This window comes from Sus scrofa, chromosome 13 (genome assembly GCF_000003025.6).
Source record: "Sus scrofa isolate TJ Tabasco breed Duroc chromosome 13, Sscrofa11.1, whole genome shotgun sequence".
Lineage (NCBI taxonomy): Eukaryota > Metazoa > Chordata > Mammalia > Artiodactyla > Suidae > Sus > Sus scrofa.
This window is the reverse complement of record NC_010455.5, coordinates 123,103,207-123,126,427: the sequence shown is the minus strand read 5'-3', so window position 1 is coordinate 123,126,427 and position 23,221 is coordinate 123,103,207. Positions and strand designations below refer to the sequence as shown.

The window sequence follows — 23,221 nt, the reverse complement described above, 5'->3', positions numbered from 1 at the left end:
GGGATTGTAGGATGTTTACATATATATCTAAAAATATGATTTGGAAAAAAAGAAAAAAAGGAGTTCCCATTGTGGCTCAGGGATTAATGAACCCCACTAGTATCCATGAGGATGCAGGTTTGATCCCTGGCCTCGCTCAGTGGGTTAAGGATCTGGCTGCCATGAGCTGTGGTGTTAGGTTGCAGACACAGCTTGGACCTTGCATTGCTGTGACTGTAGTATAGGTTGGTGGCCAATTCAACCCCTAGCCTGGGAACCTCCATATGCCGAGGGTGTGCCCTAGAAGGACTGAAAAAAAGTGATTTGGGAAGTAGTTACAAATTTCCTTACAAACCTAACATATGTCCTGGAGAGCTGACTATGGAAGTTAATTAGCTTCATGCATCTTAATGCTCTTGTTATATGAAGCCTCTCAGACTACTGCAGTGCAATGGATTTAGCAGAACAATTCAGAAGTACTTTGCCAAACCAGATCGCTTTGGCTAAACTGGGGAGAGGAGAGTCCTGTAAAATGCCATTTACTTGCATTTGGCCAGAAGCCTGCTTGTTCCCATGTGCATGATTCAGATATGAAGCTGGAAATGTGTGCTGTTCATCAAGGATGGGCACAGGGGACATCTGAGTGGGAACCTCAACTCAGGAAGCAGTGCTGTTTCTGTAATGAACCCTGGGCTTGTTAGTGTGACTGCACTGGGCTGTGGTAGCCATTTTTAGCAATTCTTATTCTGTCCAAAGACCTTGATCTGTTTGTTCATTGGGATTTTGTGTCTTAAAAAAAAAACAAAACAAAAAAGACCTCTTAGTGGTTTCATCTGTCTTTCCCTTCACTTTATCTTTTCCTCTTTGTAATTTATTTTTACTCTCTGTGACCATTTATATAAACATGTTTCACAAGAGCAGAGTGACACTACCTTAACTAGGAGACCTAAGCACATGTCTAAATTGGATTTCCTTTTTATGTACCCCAGCTCTTTGGGGAGCCCCCTCAAGCCTGGAAAAGTGTAGTTGTTCTGTCTGTCCTTTGCAGAGCTTCCATGATGGGGCTTATTATTTATCAGTTAGAGAACAGAGAGTCTTTTATGTCTTAGGAAGCCATTCCTATAAACTGTCCATTGTATCTCTTTTTATCCTAGGCAGAGAAAAATCTCTTCCTTTCAATTTACCAGAAAGGAGAGAAAATAATCACCTCCTTTTCTTCTTTAAGGTGTGTGATTCACTTGTTTTCATTAAAACTTGAATATTCTTTTGCCCTAGAAAAGTTCAAAGAATTAAGAAAAAAATGTGAATGGGTCAGGGAAAGAATTCAGTTATAATCATATGTGAATCATTAGTTTTTCTCTTTCCCATTTTCCTGGACTGCCCATACTTGACTTTCTGATTACATAGGTACAACTGAGTGACTTTAAAACTACCAAGACTCTAGAACTACCAAGTATATAAGAAATACCCATCAAGGAGTTCCTGTTGTGGCTCAGTGGGTTAAAAACCTGACATAGTGTCCATGAGGATGCAGGCTTGAACCCTGGCCTTGCTCGGTGGGTTAAAGATTCCTTGTTGCTATAAGCTACAGGATAGGCTGCAGATGGAGCTTGGATCTTTTGTTGCTGTGGCTGTGACTGTGGTGTAGGCTGGCAGCTGCAGCACTGATTCTACCCCTAGCCTGGGAACTTCCATATGCTGCAGGTGTGTCTGTAAAAAGAAAAAAGAAAGAAAAATAAATACACTTTGAAAACACCAAGTCTATAGACCAGAAAGGGAAATTCTGAGCACATTTGTACTAATAAAATGAAGTTTTAAGATAATAGCATCCTTCAGTTACAACCACATCACAGAAGAGATAGGAAATTGATCAGGAAAATACTTATACAGTTGTGCCCTGATCCCAAACTCTCCAGTGGATATGCTTAGTTTCGCCCTTGGCTGGTCTGGACAAGCACTATGGGTGGCTCCCGAGATGCCCATTAGCAGTCAGAGAGGTTCTGCGCATCCCCAGGACACTAGGATTATGCCAATAGAGGAAAATTACTGCATACCATTAAGCTTTTTTCTTCTCTTTTTCTTCTTCCTTTTTTTTTTTTTTTTAAATTTCTCTTCTCCTTTCAATCTCTGGCCCAAGTCAAAGTTTCCAGGAGCTGCAGTTGTCCTTGATACAGTGGCTGCCATAATGCTCTGCTCTTGGACCTCCCAGAGGCTATATTTCAACAGCTGGTGTATTTTTAAAAAAATGCTCATGCCCAGACCCTACCCTTAACGTTTCTTAACTGAGTCGACATTGGGTACAGGTATCCAAACTGCTTTAAGGATCTGATGTTGCCTCAGCTGTGGCATAGGTCACAGATGTGGCTCAGATTCAGTTCCTGGCCTGGGAACTTCCATAAGCCGCAGGTGCGGCGGAAAAAGGAAAAAAATTTTTTTAAATTTAAATAAAAATTCATTCTTTTCAATTGTACGTAGTAATCAAGCACCAAGGAGGTATTCTTGCCTCCTAGGTTAAAAAAAGAAAAGGTTGCCCTTATACAGTGCCTCACAGAGTTCTTCCTTGTGTACAGGATCACATTCAAGCCTTACTTAGTCTCCCTTGTAACATGTCAATGTCACACAGGCTCCCATGCATCTGTTTTTTTTTTTCTTTAAGATTTTTTTGTTTTTATAGTTGATTTACAGTGTTCTTTCTGCTGTACATCAAAGTGACCCAGTCTTTTGTATATATATATAAGTATATATATATATATTCTTTTTCTCACATTATTCTCCATCATGTTCCATCACATTCATCTGTCTTTTTATAGGGAAACTGCTTTGTGATATCTGGTAGGTTTTCTGTCTAATAAACTAATGTATACATTTCTGGTAGGTTGCTTTATTTTTAAAGAGATGGTAGCACTTTTTAGAAAACAGTTTCTGGAATATTATTTCAGAAAACAGTTTTGGTTTTATACATATATGTATATGTTTGTTACATATTCATTCTTATATGCAAACTTTAAAATTTTTCTTTTGAGTTATTTTAAAAAATAGGACCACAAAAATTCTGATTAAAAATTCATATATAATACATGGAAATATTTATTTTATGTTATTAAACATTTATATCCAGGGACATCTGGTCACTCTTTATTGAAGTATTATTTTATATTCTTCAATAAAATGTTATAGCTACATAGGCCTTCTTAAAGGTCTCGTGCCTTTCTTGATAAATTCATTGCTAGGTATTTTTTTTAACAGCTTTAATGAGGTATAATTCACCTTTTAGAGTTGTGCAACCATCCCCATAAATTAGCTTTAGGACTTCTTCACTATCCCAAAAAGTTCCCTCTGTCCTTTTGCTGCTTACCCCCACTCCAGCCCCCAGCCCTAGGCAACTGCTGATCTTTCCATCTCTATATATTTACCTTTCTGGACATTCACCGTAAATGGCATCATATAATATGTAATCTTTTGCATCTGGCGCCTTTCAGTTTGCATAATATTTTTGAGGTTCATATGTGTTGTAGTGTCTATCATTATTAGTTTGTTCCTTTTTATTGCTGAATAGTATTTCATAGTATGGCTTTATCCATTCATCAGTTAATGGATATCTGCATTGTTTGTCTTGCGCTATTAGGAGTAATGCTGCAATGCATATTCATATACAAGATTTGTATGGACTTTTTTTTTAATTTCTCTTGGGTGGATTTCTGGGAGTGAAATTGCTGGATTGAATAGTAAGTTTATCTTTTTAAGAAACTACTGGAGTTCCCATCGTGGTTCAGCAGTAACGAACCCGGCTAGTATCCATGAGGATGCGGGTTCCATCTCTGGCCTCGCTCAATGGGTTAAGGATCTGGCATTGCTGTGGCTGTGGTAGAGGCCGGCAGCTACAGCTCCGATTCAACCCCTAGCCTGGGAACTTCCATATGCTGTGGGTGTGGCCCTAAAAAAAGGCAAAGAAGAAAAAAGAAAAGAAACTCCCATACTGCTTTCCAAAGTGAATGTACTGTTTTACTTCTTACATGCAGTATATGAGGGTTTCAGATATATTTGATTATATAGTCATTTTAGTGGATCTGTGTTAGTTATCTATAGTTGCATAATAAATTACCCCCATGTTTAGCTGCTTAAAATCAAGCAATCATTATCTTACAGCTTCTGTAGAATCTGGGCATGGTTACCTATGTCCTCTGGTTTAGGGTTTCACACAACCCCCCCACCAAAAACTACATTCAAGGGATTGTGGAATGCTGTATTCACCTCAAGGCTTAACTAAGGGATGATCTGCTTCCAAACTCACTCAAGCGGCTGTTGGTGGGATTCATTTCCTTGCTGCTTGTTGAACTGAGGGCCTCACTTCCTTACTGGCTATTGGCGGAAAGTCTCCTTCAGTTCTCTGCTGCATGGCCTTCACCAAAGTGCAGCTCACACACAGAAGCTTGCTTCCCTCAGAGCGAGCAAGTTAGAGAGCAGGAGAGGGTAAGCAAGACCAAAGCCAGAGCCTTTTTTAACTTAATCTCAGAAATGACATCCTGTTACTTAGAGGCTACCCCCCACCATCATTATGGTTTTAATTTGCGTTTCCCTAATGACTAATGATGGTGAACATTGTTCACATGCTTATCAGCCACTCGTATATGCTCTTTGGGGAAATATCCATTCTGGTTTTCACCCATTTTAAAATTGAGTTGTTTGCCTTCCTGTTATTAAATCCTAAGAGGTCTTTATGTAGTCTGGATACAAATACTTCATTAGATATTTGATTCGCAAATTGTATTCATTTTCTATGACTTTAATATCATATTACCACAAGCTCAGCAGTTTAAACAACACAAATATATTATCTTACCGATTTATAGGTCAGAAGTCTGGTAGGGGTCACACTGGACTAAAACCAGGTGTCAGCGGTTGCACTCCTCTCTCGAGGCTCTAGGGGAGAATCTGTTTACTGCTGACTGAGTTGTCAGCAAAATTCAGTATTTGTGTTGTAGGACCAAGGTCCCCATGTTTCTGCTGGTGACAAACTGAGGGCCACTCCAACCTATAAACTGAGAGCTTCTAGAGGTCACTGCGTTTCTTGGCCAACTTCTTCCATCTTCAAAGCCACATCCCCATCAATGGTTCCAGGTTTCCTCTTCCTCATCAGATCTCTCCCTCTGCAGCCAGGAAGGGCTCTCCTCTTTTAAGGACTCATGTAATTAGATTGGGACTTCCTGGATAATACAGGGTACGCTTTCCATTCAAGGTCTTTAACCTTAATCACATCTATAGGGTCTCTTTGCCATCTAAGGTAATATATTTGTAGGTTCTGGGGATTGGGAAGTAATGTTCAGGAAGGGCATTATTTTGCCTACACACAAATATTTTCTCCCAGTCTGTGGTTTATAATTTTCTTAATGGTGTTTTTTGAAGTATAAGAGTCTTGTTTTAATGAGGTCCAATTTATTACTTTTTTTATTTCATGGATTGTACTAATACTTTGCCTAATCAAAGGTCCTAAATATTTTTATTATTATTTTTAAAGAAAATTTTATAACTTTTGCTCTTTAGATTTCTAATCCATTTTGAGTTAATTTTTTATATGTGGTGGTAGATAAGGATCTAAGTTTTTTATTTGTTTGGGGTTTTTGTTTTTGTTTTTGCATGTGAGTATCCAGTTCTCCTCAGCACCGTTTGTTAAAAAAAAAAAACCGAAAACCTCCTTTCTCTCATTAAATTGTCTTGGCGCCTGTATTGAAAATCAATTAGCCATAATTATAAGGATTTATTTCTCAATTCTCAGTTCTTCTCCATTGATTTGTATGTCTATCCTTGTGCCAGTACTTCACTGTCTCCCTTTTAGGCATTTTAAAGTTTTTGTTACTGTTTAATAATGGAGTCAAAATTATTTTCAACCTAAAGTATTATTAATTCATAACTATTTTCTTAAACTTAATAACAGGTTAATATAATTAATATATTGTAATATTATCTTGGCCTTGGAGTAAAAGCAAGATGCGACTTTTGTGTCTCAGGTAACTTGAAATTGCTTTGAATCTATTAAGTTCTTTATTTTTTAAATTTTTTTAGGGCCGCACCTGTAGCATATGGAAGTTCCCAGGCTAGGGGTTGAATTGCAGCTGCATCTGCTGGCCTGTGCCACAGCCACAGTAGCAAGGGATCTGAGTCTCATCTGCAACCTATATTGCAGCTTTTGGCAATACCAGATCCTTAGCCCACTGAGAAAAGCCAGGGATTGAACCTGCATCCTCATGGATGCTAGTTCTTAACCCACTGAACCACAGCGGGAACTCCTGAATCTATTAAATTCTATCTTATAGGACTAAGTTACAAAGATGTCAGAGATTTTGGCATTAATGTTATATTAAGTGTCTTGATGAGTAGGATTTAATTTTGTATTTTGAAGTTAAACAGGTTATTATTAGTAGTGTATAACACATATTCCCTTGGTATAGGTAATATTTCCAAAAATCTGATTTTCTTTCTTATTCTTTCAGATCAAACTCTAGAATCCCGTAGAATCTGCAATAAGTCAGTTCAGAGCTTGTCCAACATGGACACCATTTTCAGTGAAGCCCTTTTGAAGATGCGAAAGCAGTACCCTGGGTGCCTTGCTCAGGAGACTTGCGTCCGTGCAGTCCAGGCCGCTGTCCAATATCCCTATGAGACGGGCATCAAGAAGGAAGAGGAGCTGTTTATGTACCTTCAGAAATCAGGGCAGGCTAGAGCCCTGCAATATGCTTTCTTGGCGGAGAGGAGTGCAAATAAGTGGTCCACTCCCTCTGGAGCATCCTGGAAAACAGCATCGGCACAGCCCATCTCCTCTGTTGGCATTCTCGGTAAGAACATGGGTAAAGTCACTCCCCAAACCTGCATGTGTAAAGTGCCACCATTTGATTAGGGCCACCAGGTGCCAGGCTCTTTGCTGAGCATATGACGTGTTTTAGCTAACCTAATTTTCATTGCAGCCCCTGAGCTGTATTTTTAAATGTGAGGCCTAGAAACATCAACCTCCGCAGTGAGCTAATTAAACCCAAGTCACTTGATTCCATGTCTGTCTGATTCCAGACTCTGGGCATTAAAAAACTCATTTCTTGCTGTTGGGTTGTATAAGTTGCTTATATATCCTAGAGATTAAGTCCTTGTCGGTTGCATTGTTTGAAACTATTTTCTCCCATTCTGTAAGTTGTCTTTTTGTTTTCTTTTGGGTTTCCTTTGCTATGCAAAAGCTTTTCAGTTTGATTAAGTCCCACGGGTTTATTTTTGCTCTTATTTCTATTGCTTTGGGAGACTGACCTGAGAAAATATTCATGATGTTGATGTCAGAGAGTGTTTTGCCTATGTTCTCTTCTAGGAGTTTGATGGTGTCCTGTCTTATATTTAAGTCTTTCAGCCATTTGGAGTTTATTTTGGTGCATGGTGTGAGGGTGTGTTCTAATTTCATTGCTTTGCATGCTTCTGTCCAGGTTTCCCAGCAATGCTTGCTGAATAGACTTTCTTTTTCCCATTTGATGTTCTTGCCTCCCTTGTCAAAGATTAATTGACCATAGGTGTCAGGGTTTATTTCCGGGTTCTCTGTTCCGTTCCATTGGTCTGTCTGTCTGTTTTGGTACCAGTACCACGCTGTTTTGATGACTGTGGCTTTGTAATATTTTTTGAAGTCTGGGAGAGTTATGCCTCCTGCTTGGTTTTTGTTTCTCAGGATTGCTTTGGCGATTCTGGGTCTTTTGTTGTTCCATATAAATGTTTGGATTGTTTGTTGTAGTTCTGTGAAAAATGTCATGGGTCATTTGATAGGGATTGCATGGAATCTGTAGATTGCTTTGGGTAGTATGGCCATTTTTACAATATTGATTTTTTCCAATCCAGGAACATGGAATATCTTTCCACTTCTTTATATCTTCTTTGATTTCTTTGATTAAAGTTTTATAGTTCTCGGCATATAGGTCCTTTACCTCCTTGGTCAGGTGTATTCTGAGGTATTTGATTTGGTGAGGTGCAATTTTAGAAGGTATTGTATTCCTTTTCTAATATTTCATTGCTGGTATACAGAAATGCGACTGACTTCTGAATGTTAATCTTATATCCTGCTACTTTGCTGAATTTATTAATCAGTTCCAGTAGTTTTTGGGTTGAGTCCTTAGGGCTTTCTATGTATAGTATCATGTTGTCTGTGTACAGTGACAGTTTTATCTCTTCTCTAAGACTCATATTGCAACAGAACAAAGGGTAGGGGGGAAAAATGTATACATGTAAGGATAACTTGATCCCCTTGCTGTACAGTGGGAGAAAAATAAATTATAAAAAAAAAACCTAAAAAAAAACCTAAAAAAAAACCAAAACTCATTTCTCCCTCTTCCATGTCTCTCATTCCTGGGTTCCCCAACAATGATTACTATTTGTGCCACATTTCAAGATGTGGCCTGTCACTCCTCTGGCTAGGAATTTAGAGTGAAAGCCTCTGTCTTTCTTGTCCTTAGAGCCACTTCTAGTTCAAAAACACTATCCTCAGATTCATCTGAGCCCTGACATAGTGGCTTTCCTACTTTTTCCCCTAACTGCCCCCTGCCCCCAAATGTCTTCTTTCCTCAGAAGCTAGCTCTCTAATTGGCTTCTTTGGACCATTTTCCTAAACGTTGCTTTCTCCTAGTCTTGGCCCAAGAATGGTCCTGGGTGAATTCTAACCCTCTTAAAATGGTAGGTGAAATGTTGTATATATCAGATTGTGTACAGTCTTCTTGGGATGGCATGAGTCCATAGTTTACTCAAAGCATCAACTTCCTTAACCCTCACCCAGCTCTCTGGGTCACCCACCCAACTTGGAGGGGAAGAGCCCTCTCTACATCTCTTCATCCTGCTGTTGTCTCAGTCAAGTTTAGGAATAAAATAGTGTGTCTTTAATGCAAATACACTGTGCTCCTTCTAACCCTGACTCTGTTCATCTGTGATTTTTTTTTTCTTTTTTTCTACAGCTGCCTGTGCAGCATGTGGAAGTTTCCAGGTTAGGGGTCGAATCAGAGCATAGCTGCCGGCCTACACCACAGCCACAGCAACGCAGGATCCCAGCCACATCTGCAACCTGCGCTGAAACTTGCAGCAGCACCAGATCTTTAGCCCCCTGAGCAAGGCCAGCATCAAACCCGCATCCTCACAGACACTATGTTGGGTTCTTGACCCGTTGAGCCACAACGGGAACTCCCACCCATGATTTTTTTAAGGAGATGGATAAATAGTGTGACAAAGAACTATGAATGTCCATTTGTTTATACTCTTTCAGGAACACCAATATTTGCTTCTAGTTATTTACTTACCTGTTTCTTCTTCTCTGTATTCCTTCAAGCCAAGAATAATTAATGCAAAATAATAGTAAACATTTTAAGTTTATCAATATTATGTTTGTCAATCATTGTTTGAGAGGGTCCTTATAGTTTTTTTCCAAAGACCTCAGGTTTGTGTCTGACATGGATAGTTTAAAAGTTTGAGGTTTTTTTTAAGTATACCCTACATTGTTTTGAAAAATCACTTAACTGTGTAGAAGACAACGTGGATAAAAAGGAAGTGAGAGAGTTTGGTCATTTTCCCCTTGTTCCTGATTATCCACATACAGCTCTCCTCTTGGTCTTTGCAAAGCAGCCTCCCGCTGCGCCCTGTGTCCTCTGGACCGTGCCCACGGCCTCATCCGTTTCCCTCACAGCTTCCTCCTCTGTGTCCTGCCTGAAACCTGGCTTACCCTGGGCACCCGCTTCTCCTGAAGCCCCCTCAAGAGAATGCTGCTACTTCTGCCACACACCATGGACCTCACTGTCACTTTCCAGTTCCCCCGTCAGACTGCGGTTCCTTCTAGGACACCCTCCTCCGTGGTCCTGCCGGCTGGTTTATTACTTAATCCCTCCTCATCACTAACAGTGCTCCTCTCATGTGCCCTCATTTCAGAGGCTCACAGTTACCCCTTTGGCCCCAATCCTGCTGCCATCTGATTGTCTCATCATCCATGTGAATAATTCAGCCCTCCTGTTTCTGGGTTCCTTGGCCTCCTCAGGTCCAGTGACAGTCACCTCACTTCACTTCCATGGCCCACAGTGATGGCTTCACCACAGGCCTTGTCTTTATCCTGAACATTTGTCCACCTCTAAAACATGAAATCTCACTTTTCCATCACAGCCTTGTATCTTTCCATGTCCCTTTCTCAGTTGTTATTCCAACTACATTTGTTACTTGATCAGCTCCTCTTATCTTTACTTTCTTCTCTATTTGGTTTCATGTCCAGAGTCATTGCTTCAGCCACCCTCTTGCCTATGTCCTCAAACTCCATGATTGATCGTCCTTTCACTGTGCCCCCTGATGAGCCCAACTTTGCATGTCCGTGAGCACAGATCAGGTTCTCAGATCAGGTCAGCACCACTGCAAGCTCATGATCTCCCACCTCTCCTGGGCTCTCAGGGCTGTTGGAAGGGGAGAAGACTGCAGTTGACCAAACAGTGCAGAACCAGTAGTAAAGCATCCCTGATTCTTTATTTGTGCCTCTGAGTAGAAGTGACTCTTGACCAAATTTAATTTCATGGCAGTTCATGGCAGTAATTTGGCCTAGGAGCAGGACTTCTTGCCCCTGCGTGTGTGTGTGTGTGTGTGTGTGTGTGTTTAACGAGGAAAAATTAGGAAACTAAATTCAATGTTAATACAATATATACCTGTGAAAACATAATTACCAACAGTGAAAAGCGTGGTTTTTCAACCTTTCGTTCTTGATGACTTTAGGACCACAGGTTGTGACAAGAGAAATGAGTAGCTCAGAACTTTTGGAAAGCAGTATTGTTTCATGTATATTTTGATTTAGTGATTAAACGAATTTGCAGTGTATAGAACTAAAGAAGATCTAAAATTATAGCTAAGTGGGGTTATCAGACACAACTTAGAATAGATTTACAAGGAGATCCTGCTGAGTAGCATTGAGAACTATGTCTAGATATTCATGTTGCAACAGAACAAAGGGTGGGGAAAAAAAGGTATACATGTAAGAATAACTTGATTTCCTTGCTGTACAGTGGGAAAATAAAATAAAGTAAAATTACAGCTAAGGGAGTTCCTTTTGTGGCTCAGCAGAAACGAACCTGACTAGTATCCATGAAGGGATCCATGAACCTGATCGCTGGCCTCCCTCAGTGTGTTAAGGATCCAGTGTTGCTGTGAACTGTGGTGTAGGTCACAGATGCGGCTCGGATCTCATGTTGCCATGGCTGTGGTGTAGGCTGGCAGCTGTAGCTCTGATTTGACCCCTAGCCTGGGAACTTCCGTATGCCCCAGGTGTGGCCCTAAAAAGCACAATAAATAAATAAGTAGATAAATAAAATTATAGCTAAGGCACTTCTAAAAAGCATTAACTGGCCCACTTTGTGGTTGGATTATGAGTTGTTTGGAGCCCCCAAAGTCCTTCAGCAGACCTTCTCTGAGAGGTGAATGCTAAGGAGCTCTTCTCCACCTTTCCCAGGTGGCTTTCCCTCCCTGCTCTTTCTGAGGTGTCACCTATATATCACATTATACTTTACAAAGCACTTTCACATAAACTTCTCATTAGTTCTTATTGTCCTTGTGAGATTGTAATCTCTGTATGGTAGCAATTTTGTATGAAGCTTGGGACAGAGAGCTAAGAGGCCAGGGTCTTGAACCCCACACTCTGTCTCCTATTTACCCACACTAAAGTTTGCCCCAGCAATGAGAGCTCTCCAGCACTTTTGTTACCGAGTGAAACACAGATGCTTATTAAATTTGGAAAACTAAGCACTTTAAATAATTTAATATATATTAAGTATTTTAATACAATTTAAAAATTAAACATATTCCAGAGAAACTAAATCAATGATTTTTTTTTTTTTTTTTTTAGGGCCTCACCCGCAGCATATGTATGTTCCCAGCCTAGGGGTCCAGTTGGAGCTGTAGCTGCTGGCCTACACCACAGCCACAGCCACAGCCACAGCAATGCCAGATCCAAGCTGCGTCTGCGACCTACACCACAGCTCAATAGCAACACCGAATCCTTAACTCACTGAACAAGGCCAGGGATCAAACCCGAGTCCTCATGGATACTAGTCAGGTTCATTAACCACTAAGCCACAATGGGAACTCCTAAATCAGTGATTTCTGATGACTGATAATATTCTATATTCAAAACCAAACCCCACAGGGGATTAAGAGATACCAACTACTATGTGCAAAATAAATGTTATAAGGATATATTGTATAGCACAGGGAATATAGCCAATATTTTATATAACTTTATTTTTTGTTTTTTAATTTTTTCTTTTTTTATTGTGGTTGATTTACAATGTTCTGTCAATTTCTGCTGTACAGCAAAGTGACCCAGCGATACATATATATACATTCTTTTTCTCTCATTATCCTCCATCATGTTCCATCACAAGTGATCAGATATAGTTCCCTGTACTATACGGCAGGATCTCATTGCTTATCCATTCCAAATGCAATAGTTTGCATATATTAAACCCAATCTCCCAGTCCATCCCACTCCCTCTCCCTCCCTGTTGGCAACCACAAGTCTGTTCTCCCTGTTCATGAATTTGTTTCTTTTCTTGTAATTAGGTTCACTTGTGCCATATATTAGATTCCAGACATGTGATGTCATATGGTATTTATCTTTCTCTTTCTGACTTACTTCACTTAGTATGAGACTCTCTAGTTCCATGTTGCTACAAATGGCATTATTTTGTTCTTTTTCATGGCTGAGTAGTATTCCATTCTGTATATGTACCACATCTTCTTAATACATTCATCCATTGAGGGACATTTGGGTTGTTTCCATGTCTTGGATATTGAGAGTAGTGCAATATTTTATATAACTGTAAATGGAGTATAATATATAAAAATTTTTAATCACTGTGTTTTACATCTAAAACTAATATAATGTTACAAATCAACTATACTTCTATTAAAAAAAATCCTCAAAGCTTGTCAATGTGAAGTATGGAAGAGCTTTCATAAAGCTGTTTCATCACAGTGGGTTGATTAGGTAACAGAAAACCTGCTGCTGTAACATAACAATCTCCAGTGGCTTAACGCAATGAAGATGTATTTCCTCCTCACTCCACAAATTCTTTCTAGGACCAAGTTCTTCCCAACCAGCAGCTCTGCCCTCCTCCTGGACAAGGTCAACAAACTTTCCATCAAGTACCACATAGTAAATATTTTAGGCTTACTCACTTTTAGGCTTTCTCAACTCTGCTACTGAGGACAAAAATGACAGTACAAAAACAAATTAGTGTGATTGATTCCAGTAAAACTTTATTTATGGATACTGAAATTTGAATTTGATATAATTTTCATGTGTTACAACATAGTCTTATTCTTTTTCTTTCCAATAGATTATTTCATTTATTTCTGCTCTGATCTTAATTTTTTTTCCTTCTACTAACTTTGGGTTTTGCTTGTTCTTTCTCTAGGTGGTTTAGGTATAAATTTAGGTTGTTTATTGGAGATTTTTCTTGTTTCCTGAGGTAAGCCGTATTGCTATAAACTTCCCTCTTAGAACTGCTTTTTCTGCATCCCACAGATTTTGGATAGTTGTGTTTTCATTTTCATTTGTCTCTAGATATTATTTGATTTCCTCTTTGGTTTCTTCAGTGATCCATTGGTTGTTTAGTAGCATATTATTTAGCCTCCACGTGTTTGTGTTTTTTGCAATTTCGTTTCTTATAGCTGATTTCCAGTCTTATAGTGTTGTGGTCAGAAGAGATGCTTGGTATGATTTCAATTTTCCTTTTTTTTTTTTTTTTTTTTGTCTTTTTTTCATTCTTCTTCTCTTCTCTTGTGGTTGGATGACTATCTTTTTTTTTTTAATGATTTTTATTTTCTCCATTATAGTTGGTTTACAGTGTTCTGTCAATTTTCTACTGCACAGCAAAGTGACCTGGTCACACATATATACATACATTCTTTTTCTCACATTCTTCCATCATGCTCCATCACAAGGGACTAGATATAGTTCCCAATGCTATACAGCAGGATCTCATTGCTTATCCATTCCAAATGCAATAGTTTGCATCTATTAACCCCAAATTCCCAGTCCATCCCACTCCCCTCCATCCCACTGGCAACCACAAGTCTGTTCTCCAAGTCCCTGAGTTTCTTTTCTGTGGAAAGTTTCATTTGTGCCATATATTAGATTCCAGATATAAGTGATATCATTTGGTATTTGTCTTTTGGTTTCTGACTTAATTCACTTAGTATGAAAGTCTCTAGTTCCATCCATGTTGCTGCAAATGGCATTATTTTGTTCTTTTTTTATGGCCGAGTAGTATTCCATGGTGTATATGTACCACATCTTCTTAATCCATTCATCTGTTGTTGGACATTTAGGTTGTTTCCATGTCTTGGCTATTGTGAATAGTGCTGCAATGAATATGTGGGCATAAGTGTCTTTTTTAAGGAAAGTTTTGTGTGGATATATGCCCAAGAGTGGGATTGCTGGGTCATATGGTAGTTCTATATTTAGTTTCTTGAGGTACCTCCAGGTACCACTGTTCTCCATAGTGTTTGTACCAATTTACAGTCCCACCAACAGTGTAGGCAGTTCCCTTTTCTCCACACCCTCTTCAGCATTTGTTATTTGTGGACTTATTAATGGCCATTCTGACTGGTGTGAGGTGGTACCTCTTAGAAGTTTTGATTTGCATTTTTTTTTGTCTTTTTTTGCTATTTCTTGGGCCGCTCCCGAGGCATATGGAGGTTCCCAGGCTAGGGGTCGAATCGGAGCTGCAGCCACCGGCCTACGCCAGAGCCACAGCAACGCGGGATCCGAGCCGCGTCTGCAACCTACACCACAGCTCACGGTAACGCCGGATCGTTAACCCACTGAGCAAGGGCAGGGACCGAACCTGCAACCCCATGGTTCCTAGTCAGATTCGTTAACCACTGCGCCACGACGGGAACTCCTGCATTTTTCTAATAATCAGTTATGTTGCACATTTTTTCATGTGCCTACCGGCCATCTGTGTATATTCTTTGGAGGAATGTCTATTCAGGTCTTTTGGCCGTTTTTCAATTGTGTTGTTGATTTTTTTTTTACTGTTAAGTTGTATAAGTTGTTTGTATATTTTAGAGATTAAGCCCTTGTATAGGGTTTGGATTTTTTTTTTCCTGTTTGTGTGTGTTATCTAGATTTTTGGTTTGAAGTTACCATGAGGTTTTGATATAGAGGTCCATATATATATACGGGGGTCCATATATATATAAGGATCCATATATATACAGGGGTCCATATATATATATATAGACACACACAAGATTTTTTTAAGTTGCTGGTCTCATAATTGCAAACGCATTCCCAGTATCCTGCATTTGTACTCTCCTCTTCTCATGATTGCTGATTTTGATGTATTTGTGTGTGGATGATTTCCTACCTTTACTATACATTTGCCTTTATTGGTGAGCTTTTTCATCTGTAATTTTCCTGTTTCTAGTTGTGGCCTTTTCCACCTAGAGAAGCTCCTTTAGTATTTGTTGTAAAGCTGGTTTGGTGGTGCTGAATCCTCTTAGTTTTTGGTTATTGTAAAGCTTTTGATTTCTACTTCCAATCTGAATGAGAACCTTGCTGGGTAGAATATTCTTGGTTGTAGGTTTTTTCCTTTCATCACTTTAACTATATGGTGCCATTCCCTTCTGGCCTCCAGTTTCTTTTGAAAAAAAATCAACTGATAACCTTATCAGCATTCCCGTGTATGTTATTTGTTGCTTTTCCCTAGCTGCTTTCAGCATTTTCTCTTTGTCTTTAATTTTGGATAGTTTGATTAATATGTATCTGAGGCATTCCTCCTTGGGTTTATTCTATATGGTATTCATTGTGCTTCCTGGATTTGAGTGAGTGATTCCTTTCCCATGTTGGGGACATTTTCAGCTATTATCTCTTCAAATATTTTCTCTGGCCTTTTCTCTGTCTCTTTCTGGCACCCCTACAATGTGAATGCTGGTGAATTTAAAGTTTCCCCAGAGTTCTTTTAGACTGTCCTTATTTCTTTTCTTTATTTTGTTCTGCATCAGTGGTTTCTACCAGTCTGTCTTCCAACTTGCTTATTCGTTATTCTGCCTCCTATATTCTGATATTGATTCCTTCTAGTGAATTTTTCATTTCAATTATTGTATTGTTCATCTCTCCTTATTTATTCTTTAAATCTTCTATTCGTTAGACATTTTCTTGTAATGTATCAATCTTTGCCTCCAGTTTTGTGTTTTTGTTTTTTTTCCCAAGATCTTGGATCATCCTTACTATCATTACTCTACAGTCTTTTTCATGTAGGTTATCTCCACTTCACTTAGCTCCCCTTTTGGAGTTTTGTCTTGTTCCTTCATTTGGCTCATACTTCTCTGATATTTCACTTTGTCTAGCTTTCTGTGTGGTCTCCTTTTTGCTGGCTACAGGGTTGTAGCATCTCTTGCTTCTGGTGTCTGCCCCCTTGTGGGTGAAGTTGATGCAGAGGCTTGTGGCTGGCTTCCTGAAGGGAGGGCCTCGTGTCTGTCCACTGGGGGGTGGAGCCTTGTCTCTGGGTGTGATTAGAGGAAGTTCCTGAGAGGACTTTAGGCAGCTGTGGGTGGGGCTGTGTTCTCTCCTTCTTTGTTGTTTGGCCTAGGGCTTCTCAGCCCTGATGAGTGGGGCCAGGTTTTTCCGAAATGGCAGCCTTAATGGGTGCTCAGGCTGTTGATTATTCCCTGGGACCACTGCCTCCAATATCCTGCTCCCACAGTGAGCCAAGGCCAACCCATGCTTCCCCAAGAGACCCTCTAAGAAACCCTCCATGTCTGAGCCAAATTCTTTTTTTTTTTTTTTTTTTTTTTTGTCTTTCTATCTTTTTAGGGCTGCACCCACAGCATATGGAAGTTCCCAGGTTAGGGGTCGAATCGGAGCTGTAGCTGCTAGCATACACCACAGCCACAGCAACACCAGATCTGAGCCCTGTCTGTGACTTACACCACAGCTCACAGCAATGCTGGATCCTTAACCCACTGATTGAAGCCAGGGATCAAACCCGTGTCCTCATGGATGCTAGTTGGGTTTGTGAACCACTGAGCCACGAAGGGAACACCATGACCCAGATTCTTATAGAGTTCCTGCTTTGCCATGGAACCCAGTGCACATAAAACCCTGTGCGTACCCTCTCAGAGTGGAGTTTGCTTCCTTGAATCCTGTGGTGCTCCTGTGCCCAAGCCTCACTGGCCTTCATTGCCAAATGCTCTAGGGGCTCCTTCTCCCAATGCCAGACCCTCAGGCTGGGGAACCTAATGTGGGGTACAAACTCTTACTCCTGTGGGAGAGCCTCTGTGATATAGTTATTTTCCACTCTGTGAGTGGCCTACATGATTTGTTTATATTGTGAAAGTGCCCCTCCTATCATCTTAATGTGGTTTCTTAATGTGTAGGATATCTTTCTTGGTAGCTTCCAGTCTATTTCGTTGATGGTTTGGTGTTTTCATGAGGTGTGCTTGAGTCCTTCTACTCCACCATCTTGTCTGGAATCCAAAAGTTTTGATATTGGGAAGAATAACTCTTCTGAATTTGTTCTTCCTTTTCTATATTGTTTTGGTTATTCTGTATTCCTTATATGTCTATATGACTTTTGTTGTTGTTGTTGTTGCTTATTTTTTTAGGGCTGCACCTGCAGCATCTGGAAGTTCCCAGGCTAGGAATTGAATTGGAGCTGCAGCTGCTGGCCTATGCCATAGCCACAGCAATACCAGATCCAAGCCATTTATGCGACCAATACTGCACTTCACGGCAACGTCAGATTCTTAACCTACGGAGCAAGGCCAGGGATCAAACCTGCATCCTCATGTATCCTAGTCAGATTTGTTTCTGCTGAGCCACAATGGGAACTCCTCTATATGACTTTTAAGATCAGCTTGTTTGGAGTTCCCATTGTAGCTCAGCAGGTTAAGGACCTGACATAGTCTCCGTGAGAATGCGAGTTCAGTTCCTGGCCTCACTCAGTGGGTTAAGGATCTGACGTTGCCATTAGTTGTGGTGTAGGTCACAGACTCAGCTTTAATCTGGTGTTGCTGTGGCTGTGGTGTAACCAGCAGCTGCAGCTCTGATTTTACCCCTAGCCCAGGAACTTCCACATGCCTCAGGTGCTGCCCTAAAAAAAAAGAAAGAGGAATACCCGCTGTGGCGCAATGGAATTAGTGGTGCCTTGGCAGCGCTGGGATGCAGGTTTTATCCCCAACCCAGCACAGTGCATTAGGGATTGCTGCAGCTGTTGCTTAGGTTGCAACTATGACTTGGCTCTGATCCCTGGCCTGGGAACTCCATGTGCTGCAGGGCAGCCAAAAAGAAAGAAAGAAAGAAAAAAGATCAGCTTGTTAATTTCTGCAGAAAAACAGCTAGAGTTTTGATAGTGATTGCACTGGATCTGCAGATCAGTTTGGGGTGTAATACCATCTTAAAAATATAAAGTCTTCTAATCCATAAACATGGACATCTTTTCATTTATTTAAGCTTTCTTTAATTTATTTCAATAATGTTTTTCGGGCTTTAGTGCTCAAGTCTTACAGTTCTTCCTTAAGCTTGTTCTGAAGTATCTTATTCTTTTTAATGTTACTATAAGTGAAATTGTTTTCTTTTCTTTTCTTTCTCTGTCTCTGTCTCTCTCTCTCTCTCTTTTTTTTTTTTTTTTTTTTTTTTTTTTTGTCTTTTTGCCTTTTATAGGGCTGCTCCTGAGGCATATGGAGGTTCCCAGACTAGGGGTCTAATCAGAGCTGTAGCCACTGGCCTACTCCAGAGCCACAGCAACGCAGGATCCGAGCCGCGTCTGCAACCTACACCACAGCTCACAGCAATGCTGGATCGTTAACCCACTGATCAAGGCCAGGGATTGAACCCGAAATCTCATGGTTCCTGGTCGGATTCATTAACCACTGAGCCACGATGAGAACTCCGAAATTGTTTTCTTAATTTCATATTCAGATTGTTTGTTGCTAGTATATGAAATACAATTGATTTTTGTATATTGATATTGTATTCTGTAAACTTGCTGAACTTTTTTATTAGAATTTTGTGTGTGTGAATCCTACTCATTATTGTATCCTTTGGAGCACTTAATACAATACCCAGCTTTACCTAGTATTCAATTCATTTGTATTCCTTGAATTGATCTCTTTGACTGCAACATTACCACAGAAGCCTTCCATTAATTGAATAATTTCCCAGTTCCCAGTATCATTGAATCATTCTTTTTCTCCTTTACTTTTATCTACAGGCTTGGGAACGATGGGCCGAGGCATTGCTGTTTCTTTTGCAAAGGCCAAAATCCCCGTGATTGCTGTAGAACCAGACAAGAAGCAACTAGAGAATGCCAACAAGATAATAACCTCCCTCTTGGAAAAGGAAGCATCCAAAATGCAGCAGAGTGGCCATCCTTGGTCAGGACCAAAACCCAGGTTAACTACATCTATGAAAGAGCTTAGTGGTGTAGATTTAGTCATTGAAGCAGTATTTGAGGAAATGAACCTGAAGAAACAGGTCTTTGCTGAACTGTCAGCCGTGTGCAAGCCACAAGCATTTTTGTGCACCAATACTTCCGCCCTGGACATTGATGAAATTGCTTCTTCCACCAATCGTCCTCACTTAGTCATTGGCACCCACTTCTTCTCACCAGCTCATGTGATGAAGTTGTTAGAGGTTATTCCCAGCCGATACTCTTCCCCCACTACCATTGCCACTGTTATGAATTTATCAAAAAAGATTAAGAAAATTGGAGTAGTTGTAGGCAACTGTTTTGGATTTGTTGGAAATCGAATGTTGAAGCCTTATTATGATCAGACATATTTCTTATTAGAAGATGGCAGTATGCCAGAGGAGATAGATCAGGTGCTGGAAGAGTTTGGTTTCAGAATGGGACCTTTTAGAGTATCTGATCTTGCTGGGTTGGATATAGGTTGGAAATCTCGGAAAGGGCAAGGTCTTACTGGACCTGCATTGCCTCCAGGAACTTCTGCCCGAAAGCGAGGCAACCAGAGGTACTGCCCAGTTCCTGATATGCTCTGTGAATTGGGACGGTTTGGCCAGAAGACAGGTAAGGGTTGGTACCTTTATGATAAGCCATTGGGTAGGATTCACAAACCTGATCCCTGGTTTTCCAAATTTCTGACACAGTACAGAGAAACCCATCACATTGAACCACGTGTCATTAGCCGGGATGAGATCCTTGACCGCTGCTTATATTCACTCATCAATGAAGCATTCCGCATCCTGGAAGATGGGATAGCAGCTACCCCAGAGCACATTGATGTGGTCTATTTACACGGGTATGGATGGCCAAGGCACAGGGGTGGGCCTATGTTCTATGCTTCCACAGTTGGGTTGCCCACAGTGCTAGAGAAGTTGCAGAAATATCACAGGCAGAATCCTGATATTCCCCAACTAGAGCCTTGTGACTATCTGAAAAAACTGGCTTCCCAGGGAAACCCTCCCCTGAAAGAATGGCAAAGCTTGGCAGGACCCCCCAGCAGTAAGTTGTGATTCAGCCTTTTGGGTTTTGACTCACATATTGGCATCAGGTAATGCTTGCTGAATTTCATTGAAATTAAATCCAAGATCCAAAGTAAGAGGGCTCTGAAATACAAAGCAAAAGGAATAATCAGTTGGCTAAACTTCCTCTTTGGGTCTTCTGTCTGATGGTAATTCTAATGTCAGATCTTCAGGAATGTGCTTCTTATGCCTCAGAATCTGTCCCTAACAGATAAATGACTTTAATCACGGGGAATAAACTTGTGTTAACACCATAATAGCTAAGGAGAAAGCCTCAGGAATAAGTTGAGGTTCTCAAATTCTTTGATCTTTGGAGGAATATATCATCAATTGTTAACTGATAAATGCAGCTGAGTCCTAAATTCATTCTGAGACCTTTCAGCCTCACACATGTAGGAAGTCTTATGGACCCTTCACTCAACAGACATTTATTGTGCCCCCCTGAGCATCTTGCACAGCACTCAACAGATCTAGAGTCCAGAGGGGCATTAATCCTGCAAGGAAGCTGGGATAAAGATCAGTTCATAGCCTCAGAGGTGGAGCAGAGATGGTTGGCAGGGTAGAGTCGGCAGTGAGGGTCTCTATGCATGAGTTGAAAAGCTGCCCAAGGAGAGGCAGAGGCGATAACCAGAGACAAGGTATCAACAGCAGAACAGTGTTAATGCTGTAGGCCAAACACAGTTGGGAATTGGTGAGGAAATCACAATCTTCCCACCAGAATGTGGAACTCAGGGTAGTGTGGCAAGTCATGCTCAATAACCATTCCTGTCCAAGGCCCATGTGCATAGTTGTCTTTGCTGTTTGTTCCCAATGTTTGATGGTAATTTCCTCAGGACCCAGGATGTCTACAACCTGGTCAGTCAGTCTTTCTTTCTCTCTCTCTCTCTTTCTTGGCCCATACTTGTGGCATAAGGAAGGTTCCCAGGCAAGGGGTCCAGTCAGAGCTATAGCTGCCAGCCTACGCCACAGCCACAGCAACACTAGATCTGAGCCCCGTCTGCAACCTACACCACAGCTCACTGCAACGCTGGATCCTTAACCCACTGAGCGAGGCCAGGGATTGAACCTGCAACCTCATGGTTACTAGTCTGATTCGTTCCTGCTGCACCACAATGGGAACTTCAACCTGGTCTTTCTTTACTCATATTCAAGAAGGAGTAAGTCGTTGACTTAGTATAAGAAGAGATCTCAGGGATCTAACCTCCTTCGACTATGTGATAGAGTAATGGTGCTAGTTCCTCTGTCATGACAGTTCCGCTGTCACCCCTTTGTTGGGTGTGAAATGGTCACAACTTGACAAATCTAAAATTATTACAGAAAAATTTCTTATAGTTTTGTTACAAGAATTCTTCTCTTTTTACTTTTTGCCTTGTACAGTTAAAAGTTGAGGGGCTGGTCAACATCAAAACTTATACACATGTTTATAGCAGAATTACTCATAATAACCACAAGTTGGAAACAACCCAAATGCCCATCAACTGATGAATGGATAAATAAAATGTAGAATAGCCATACAATAGGATATTATTTAATTATAAAAAGAAATTAAGTGCTCATACATGCTACATAATGAACCTTGCAAATATTATGCTAAGTGAAAAAAACAGGTAAATATATTAAGATAGAAGCAGATTATAGGTTGCCTGAGGCTGGAATGATTGGAGGCTGGGGAGTGATTGGAATGGGTACAGGGTTTCTTTGGGGGTTGATTAAAATGTTCTGAAATTATTGTGGTGATGGTTACTTAACTCTGTGAATCTACTAAAAACCATTGAATTGTAAACCTTAAATGGGTGAACTGTATGGTATGTGAATTATATCTTAATAAAGTTAATAAACAAACAAATGGGCTTAAGTTATTATCCTTCAGGGTGATGTAAATAAACTTTTTTGTAATATTTTCATCAGTTAACCCCAAAAATATTACCAAAAGTTCTGATGGAGAAATCCTGAATGAATATAGTACACATTTTCCATTGTAAAAATCAAACTGAAAAAAAAAAAACTTCTGGAGTGTGATTTGAATTGTAGTTAAATTTAGAATAATTTTGAGATGAGTATTGCTGGATTTTATATAAATTGGTCCTTAAAATTAAAAACATCAAAAGAAAATATTCCTGAAAATAGTAACTGTCTCCAAAGTGATTTAGTTTCAAATTAATGTAAACTTATTTCAAATTAATACACAACATAAATTTTTCTTTAGACCTTGAGTCAATTTTAACTTTGAGGGTTTTTTGAGTTCTTTTTTTTTTTTTTTTTGTCTTTTTGTTGTTGTTGTTGCTATTTCTTGGGCCACTCCCGCGGCATATGGAGGTTCGCAGGCTAGGGGTCCAGTCGGAGCTGTAGCCACCGGCCTACGCCAGAGCCACAGCAACGCGGGATCCGAGCCGCATCTGCAACCTACACCACAGCTCACGGCAACGCCGGATCGTTAACCCACTGAGCAAGGGCAGGGACTGAACCCGCAACCTCATGGTTCCTAGTCGGATTTGTTAACCACTGCGCCACGACGGGAACTCCGTTTTTTGAGTTCTTAAAACTCATTTTCACCCTGTACTCTCCTCTAGATTGGGATTTTGAAATTAAGAATGTCTATGAATAGATTTTATGAGCCAATAATCCCTAAAATTTTATTTCATTTGTATGTATATATCTGAGTGCATTTCTTTCTTTCTTCTTTTTTGGCCACTTCCATGTGGAAGTTCCTGGGCCAGGGACTGA

General features: G+C 40.3%; 1 protein-coding gene across 1 annotated transcript in view; it reads left to right on the top strand.

Moving 5' to 3' along the window:
* The window catches only part of EHHADH (enoyl-CoA hydratase and 3-hydroxyacyl CoA dehydrogenase), a 58,035-nt gene extending 35,692 nt beyond the window's left edge, over window positions 1-22,343 (top strand). Inside the window, exons 6-7 of the mRNA XM_021069979.1 lie at window positions 6,468-6,809; window positions 19,227-22,343. Coding sequence (XP_020925638.1) covers window positions 6,468-6,809; window positions 19,227-20,488 — 1,604 coding nt within the window. The 3' untranslated portion in view covers window positions 20,489-22,343. The remainder of the gene's footprint in view (window positions 1-6,467; window positions 6,810-19,226) is intronic.